This window comes from Hylobates moloch, unplaced genomic scaffold (genome assembly GCF_009828535.3).
Source record: "Hylobates moloch isolate HMO894 unplaced genomic scaffold, HMol_V3 SCAFFOLD_16, whole genome shotgun sequence".
Classification (NCBI taxonomy): Eukaryota; Metazoa; Chordata; class Mammalia; order Primates; family Hylobatidae; genus Hylobates; species Hylobates moloch.
In genome coordinates this window covers 61,440,366-61,448,359 of record NW_026652291.1, presented here as the reverse complement: position 1 = coordinate 61,448,359, position 7,994 = coordinate 61,440,366, and the positions used below count along the sequence as shown (strand labels likewise).

Here is a 7,994-nt window from a genome sequence, read left to right as displayed (position 1 = left end):
GAATTAATTCCACATGATAATAGCTCCCTCATGTTACTCCCTTCTAAGTCAAACTGTACACCCCTTTATCTGATTAACAGAGTCTAAGTCACATGACCTAAATGCAAGAGAAACTGGGAATGGAAGTTTGTGGATTCTACCTTAGTAAGGCAAAAATTATCACTGGGAATTCCTCTAATACAGGAAGGGTGTTCCAGAGACATTAAAGAGCCATATAAATGGAAAACGTCCACTACAATCCATCACTTGGTTGCCCAACATCAACATTCATTCTTTTGCCATACTTAAAGTTTCCAAGAACAAAAACTATCCCACTGAACATAATCTTTACTATCTTTTATGTAAAGGAAAATTAGGCTTGACTCAGCAGAACTGAAATAACCCAGTCTCAACAGTTACTGCTTTTAACTTCAAGTACTGTGTCTCTAGGTGATACTTGTTCCAACAATAGTTTGGTCACATTTTCAATTTGATATTCTCTAGTCTCCCAACTTGATAACTGTACACTAAACCATAAAGTTCACTACCAACATGCTATATACAAAATAACCAAAGGGGGAAGAAAAAAGAGAAAAAGGAAATCTCTTAAAATACACAAGTATACATATGACAAAGCATAGAAGAAAATGTGAGCAGATAGTGCAGTCCTCGTTTCTGAAATTGGTCCCCTGACTGGGGCTATAGCTATTCCATTTCCTCACCCTCAGCCAGGCAGGTGGAACAAAACTTAAGTCTTGGTGGATCTGAATCTTGATGCTGTGGAGCTGTCATACTAGCCCCAGACTACTTACCTCTCAATTTCTCATTATATCAGTGAAAACAAACACCTTTGATTTGTTTAAGCCTCTGATTTTTTGGTCTAACTGATGTAAGACCACAGGACAAGACTTCTCCAGCTCCGGATTCTCTTCTGTTCTGCTAATGGTGGAATGCCCAGAGAAGGGTTGCCAACTTTAGCAAATACAAAATACAGGATTCCCAGTTAAATTCAAATTTTAGATAAACAACAATTTTTTAGTATTAGTATGTCCCATTCAATATTTGGACATACTTAACTAAAAACTGATTTGTTGTTCATCTGAAATACAAATTTAACTGGGCATTCTGAATATTCTCTGGCAACCCCTGAGAGAGTGAAAAAAGTGGTATAAGGACACCTAAGAAGACCAGATTTGAAACGACCTTAGGAATGTGTTTAAATGTCTTATTCTAGAGAGAGTTAGAGCTGTAGGTAGAACTTGGGAAATTAAGTTAAAAGCAACAGAGGACCTGGCCAATATATACTAAGAAGTAGATCACTCTGGTCACAAGCCCAAGCTGAGACCAAGGGCATAGTGAGATGATTTGGGAAAGGCACTTATACACTATACATCCCCATCTTTGAACTAAATGCCTTATAAACCTCCAAGAGAAATGACAGTCCACCATGTGGACTGCTTTCTGTAAGTCCAGGGAAAATAAAAGCTATGTGCTTGAAACCCACTTCTGATATTATAGGGTGTGTGATCTTGGTCATGTTAATGTGTCTGAGTCTCAATTCTACAATTGTAAAGTGACAGTAATGGTGTGTCCCCAGGTTGTTGTGGAAAGCTTGATTCTTAATGTAACAGTAGGAAACCCCAACCTCTCTGGAGCAAACACCCTTCTACATCTTTACTTCCCCTGCACATTGGCAGGACTCTATTCTTCTATTTCTCTCTAGTGCTAGAGCAGAAAGGGCCCTTGACTTGGAATCAGGAAAATCTAATTCTGAACCATAAGCTATGATAGCTGATTTAGAAATTGACTATCATGACATGATAATGATCATAGTGGTAATACATATTGATAGGGTTGCCATGAAAGTAATAATATATCTAAGAGTTGTGATAATATATGATATGCCTAGACTTTCAGAAAATGCTAATTCCATTCCCAATTGCTCTTTGCATAAAGTTATGTCCTAGGGTCTGTTCCTTTCCCACATCTACCCTCCTTGGGTCTCTCTTCTGTCAAAAACCTGTGGTTCAGAGGAGGAGAGAGATCCAGGTCAATGTTTTTCAAATTACAAGGAATTATCCTTTAAGTGGGGTTGTTGCTCAAGTTTTGACATGTAGTGGAATGGAGTGGAGTGGAGTGGAATGGAAAATAACAGAGAACATTGCACATGGTTAAGATAAAGATTGTTTCCTGAAACTTTTAATTTGTGCTTACATACTCACACATACATATGTGCATGCATTGGGACTCTGCAATATGCATTTCTGACTATGGACAATAGCCATAAAAGTCTTTGCACTGAACATTCAGTGGGCCTTTCACAAGCTGCCCTAACTGGGAAAGAAAAACATGGTCCCTCCATTTCCTGCCCCCAACTCCAGAAAAGGCACCATAGTTGAGGGTACATCTGAGAAGCCAGCACTTGGGAGTTCAGGGCTCAAGTTCCTCTCTAGAAAAACACAGGGTGATTCTGGGGGAACTTCTGATCAGAAACAGCCAATTCAGAGTGAGAGAAGAAAACATGACCATGCAGTTCCTGTGGTTACCAGCCCTGCCCCTGTCTTTCCTGCTGGGAGTTATAAAACCCAAGACTGGAAAGGAAAACCAGCATTTGCTCAGGCAGCCTCTCTGGGAAGATGCTGCTTCTTCCTCTCCCCCTGCTGCTCTTTCTCTTGTGCTCCAGAGCTGAAGCTGGTGAGTATCGGGGTTCTTCCCTCTGAAATCTGCAGTATCAGCTCCTGAAACAATGATGTTTAGTCTGAAAATAGCTGACTCTTAAACAGGGTTCCAAGATCTCTCTTCAAGAGTCCCAGAGGGAAATTTCCACTTGGGATGCGTGCCACCCCACCCCTACCCCCACCCACTGCCATTCTCTACAGCCTAGGAGAGCTCCCAGGAACAAGGAATTTCACCTCAATTGTAGAAAAGCCCAGAGCAAATGGAAGGAAAAGGGGTATCCCCAGGAAAACAGACATGTCCTCTTAATCTTCTGAGCAGCAGGGCTACCCATTACCTTGTGACTTGCTCACTCTGTGACCACGCTCACGAGCTATGGAGAAATCTAAAACAGGAACCTGGACAGCGGGTTCGACGCAGAGACAGAGGAGGATGGGCCAGGGCAAGGTGGGAGTGGGAGAAGTCTGAGATGAAAACATCTGAATGGAGCAGAGACAAGAATGAGATTTCACCTGGGAGGTTATGGGTGAGGAAAGATACGAAATACAGGAGACAGGAGAGAGAAGATGGGCGGAACACAGAGTGAGAAAGAGATTCCAGGGAAGACTTGCTCAGCTTTAACCCAATTTGTCCATTCATTGGAGAGAGTATCTATGCCCGTTTCAAACTATGGGGTGCTCTGTTCCAGGGGAGATCATCGGGGGCACAGAATGCAAGCCACATTCCCGCCCCTACATGGCCTACTTGGAAATTGTAACTTCCAACGGTCCTTCAAAATCTTGTGGTGGTTTCCTGATAAGACGGAACTTTGTGCTGACGGCTGCTCATTGTGCAGGAAGGTGAGACAACAGGGTCCATTTATCTCCAAATGCGAGATAAACAACCAGAGTAGCAACAAGGGATACACCTGCACTGGGGCCTGAAGAGGGGGGTCCTTGGTCTTGTCAACTTTCAGGAGAGGGAAGACTTGGGCTGAAAGACTTTAGTCTGTGTTTGAATAGGTTCCTTGAGCCTCAGTCACTGTGAGCTAAGCTCCCCTTCGGAGGAAAAGGAGGCCCTGTCCAAGGTCCCTCTTGTAGCAGTAGCACCCCTCACCCCTACCCAACTCAAGACACACGGCTCACTTTTCAGGGCCCCACCCAGTCTCAGGGTCACTTCCTCTATGGCCTTTTCAAGAACACTGGCCTGTAGTTCTCAGGGTCCTGAACCCATCATTTTATGGGAGGCAGAGAACAGGGTCCACATGAGACCCCCACTTTCCCCTTTAACTGATATCTCCTGCTTCAGGGGGCTGGCCCTCATGCAGGGTTCCCTGAATTAGGAAGTGTGAACCCTGTCCCCTGAGTCCTCCCTGGCCTGTTCATTCTCCAGCAATTCCAGGGGTCCTAGAAATTGTGTCTGTTCCCTGAGAAAGCTCTTTCATGAGTAAAGCCTGAGCCCTCAAACGCCACAAGTAGCCCACGAAAAGGGAGAAGGGTAGAGTCCAGCGACCCAGTGACAGAATTTAGTCCCCTTTTCTCAGAATGAGCTTACCTCAGGAGAAACCCCAAGCCATCACTGTCCCTCCTTTTCCTTCCTTCTTCCTCACAACAGGTCTATAAAAGTCACCCTTGGAGCCCATAACATAACAGAGGAAGAAGACACATGGCAGAAGCTTGAGGTTATAAAGCAATTCCGTCATCCAAAATATAACACTTCTACTCTTCACCACGATATCATGTTACTAAAGGTGACAACACCTCTCTTCTCCTTTTCCACTTCCCATTCTCCTAAGCTTCTCCTTCAGGTCCTCATTGCCCTGAATTTTTCTTAGGACTTGGCTATAACATGAAGCTACTCACCCTGTCCCTCCCTGATCACCTCCAACTGTCCAGAGCCCATTTCGAGGACTGACAGTCCTTCATTCCCTTCACAGTTGAAGGAGAAAGCCAGCCTGACCCTGGCTGTGGGGACTCTCCCCCTCCCATCCCAATTCAACTTTGTCCCACCTGGGAAAATGTGCCGGGTGGCTGGCTGGGGAAGAACAGGTGTGTTGAAGCCGGGCTCAGACACTCTGCAAGAGGTGAAGCTGAGACTCATGGATCCCCAGTCCTGCAGCCACTTCAGAGACTTTGACCACAATCTTCAGCTGTGTGTGGGCAATCCCAGGAAGACAAAATCTGCATTTAAGGTGATCCTCCAACTAGGTTTCTTCTCCAAAACTCACTGTTCAGGGACCAGAATGCTCTTAGAAGGAGATGGGGTCAGAAGGTTGTCAGCCAGTGAGAGGGTGGGCGTCACAGGAATTGTCTGTCCTCCCATGGCCCAAGACAGCCTCTGACCGTCCTTTCCAGTTTACTGCACCGGGGGCATGCAGTGATGTGAAGAATGTGGATAACAGTCCCAAGAAAGGAAGAAGGGGCATCAGAACTAGATTTATAAGTGAGGAGCCCCACCTCCTGGGTCTGACTTTAGGTCTCACTGTGACTCCAAGCTGGCTGGCAGACAGGAGCGGAGGACTTCCCGGGCTCACCTTCTTCTCTCTCTCTTCCCCCTACAGGGAGACTCTGGGGGCCCTCTTGTGTGTGCTGGGGTGGCCCAGGGCATCGTATCCTATGGACGGTCGGATGCAAAGCCCCCTGTTGTCTTCACCCGAATCTCCCATTACCGGCCCTGGATCAACCAGATCCTGCAGGCAAATTAACCCTGGATCCTGAGCCAGCCTTAAAGGGAACCTGGAACTGGACCTGAGCAGCAAAGTGTGTGCCACTCATTCTGGTCTACACTTGGTCCCTCGGCCACAACCCTAAGCCTCCAGAAGTATCCTACGGGTCACAGAACTCTCAATAAACCTCAGTGAAGACACAGCTTGTAGTCGTGAGTGTGTGTCCCCTCTCTGCTGCTCTCTTCTCCCTGCACATAGCGACCTGATTCCCAGCCCAAGCACCCAAGGATTTGGAAGGGGTGTGTGTGTGTGTGTATGCGTGTGTGTGTGTGTGTGTGTGTGTGTATGAGAAAGGGGGGGGAGAGAGAGAGAGAGAGAGAAAGAAATAGAGAGGAAATAATGAAGAAAAAAATGAGGAAAAAGAAGAGATTTTCCCTGGAAAGGCAGGATCCATATTTCCAGCTTAAGAAAAGACACCAAATCCTTCCTTGCCTTAATCATCAACCCTATACAAATTCTGATTTATCTTTAGTAATATTCAGAAGCACTAAGAACATTTTGAATTATAAACAAGATATGTTTATAGCATCCCTGGCCTCTTCCTACTAGATGCCAGTAGAAACACCCCCTTCTCCACCGCAAAGTTGTAACAACCAAAATGTCTCCAGGCGTTGCTAAATGCCCCCAGACGAGGGAGGGAGGAGGAAAGAAAGATCACTGTCTTTCGTTGAAGACCACTGGCTCTCTTTCGTTGAAGACCATGGTTTAGATACATGATATAAAGAAGGCAGTTGATGCCACACAGGGCCCTCCTCATAGCCCACATCGACAAGAAAAGATTTTCCCTCTGTGAAGCTTTCATCTGATATGCAGAGAACATTGCCTCCCACTCACTCATTGTTACAAAACAGACACTGAGAGCAGATTAGAGGAGAGACAGCATCACAAGGTCTGCACAAGCAACACCCATCCACAAATGGCTTCACCCAAACCAGCAGGAAGACCAAAACCTAGAGCTTGCTCAACACAAACCCTTGTCATGGGAGACTGACTGGAGGAGAGAAAACAGGGCAGGACAGGGACAGGACAGCCAGAGCCTGAGGCTGGCAACACCCATCATTTCTGAGGGTGTGCTGAATACCTTTGACCAAGTGAATTATTGCTGGGAATTTGTCTTTAAGAAAGAATTAAAGACACACACAAAGATTCATGCATAAAAATTTTAATCTCAGCATTTTTATTTTTTTTTACTTTTTATAATTTATTCCTATATATTTCATCTTCCAAATAATTTCTGCTTTGCATTTAATACATCACATCAAGGGTATTAAAAAAGTGATTTATTATACACACATACATACATGCACATATATACATATGAAATTTCTATCATAGTCTTAGATATCAGAAAAAATTTTTAATGCACTGTATGACTTGACTTTTTTTCAGAAACATGAAACCATACCAAAGTGAGAATTTTTGACTTCGTTTCAGCTCTGGTTTCTAGTTTCAAGTCTTCTACCAGCTATATGACTTAAAGATACTACTCGATATGTTCAGTTACTTCATCTGAAAAATTGACATGCCATTTTAACCTGAAATACAGGAGCTCAATATTTTTCTACAAAAAGGACAATTGCTGTCTATAAATTCAACATCTTTTCCTGGTTATCATTTTTTTATTATACTTTAAGTATTAGGGTACATGTGCACAACGTGCAGGTTTGTTACATATGTATACATGTGCCATGTTGGTATGCTGCACCCATTAACTTGTCATTTACATTAGGCATATCTCCTAATGCTATCCCTCCCCCCTCCCTTCACCCCATGACAGGCCCCAGTGTGTGATTTTCCCCTTCCTGTGTCCAAGTGTTCTCATTGTTCAATTCCCACCTATGAGTGAGAACATGCGGTGTTTGCTTTTCTGTCCTTGCGAGAGTTTGCTCAGAATGATGGTTTCCAGCTTCATCTATGTCCCTACAAAGGACATGAACTCATCATTTTTTATGGCTGCATAGTATTCTATGGTGTGTATGTGCCACATTTTCTTAATCCAGTCTATCATTGATGGACATCTGAGTTCGTTCCAAGTCTCTGCTATTCTGAATAGTGCTGCAATAAACATACGTGTGCATGTGTCTTTATAGCAGCATGATTTATAATCCTTTGGGTATATACCCAGTAATGGGATGGCTGGGTCAAATGGTATTTCTAGTTCTAGATCCCTGAGGAATCGACACACTGTCTTCCACAGTGGCTGAACTAGTTTCCACTCCCACCAACAGTGTAAAAGTGTTCCTATTTCTCCACATCCTCTCCAGCACCTGTTGTTTCCTGACTTTTTAATGATCACCATTCTAACTCGTGTGAGATGGTATCTTATTGTGGTTTTGATTTGCATTTCTCTGATGGCCAGTGATGATGAGCATTTTTTCATGTGTCTTTTGGCTGCATAAATGTCTTCTTTTGAGAAGTGTCTGTTCATATCCTTTGCCCACTTTTTAATGGGGTTGTTTGATTTTTTCTTGTAAATTTGTTTAAGTTCTTTGTAGATTCTGGATATTAGCCCTTTGTTAGATGGGTAGATTGCAAAAATTTTCTCCCATACTGTAGGTTGCCTGCTCACTCTGATGGTAGTTTCTTTTGCTGTGCAGAAGCTCTTTAGTTTAATTAGAACCATTTCTCAATTTTG

General features: G+C 43.8%; 1 protein-coding gene across 1 annotated transcript; it reads left to right on the top strand.

The window, feature by feature from the left end:
* The first annotated feature begins 2,585 nt into the window (after positions 1-2,585).
* Positions 2,586-5,501, top strand: CMA1 (chymase 1). The gene is made up of 5 exons (XM_032180309.2): positions 2,586-2,673; positions 3,344-3,494; positions 4,249-4,384; positions 4,571-4,825; positions 5,195-5,501. Exons 1-5 carry the CDS (start codon positions 2,616-2,618, stop codon positions 5,336-5,338), a joined length of 744 nt encoding a protein of 247 aa, XP_032036200.1. The 5' UTR covers positions 2,586-2,615; the 3' UTR covers positions 5,339-5,501.
* Positions 5,502-7,994: the final 2,493 nt, after the last annotated feature.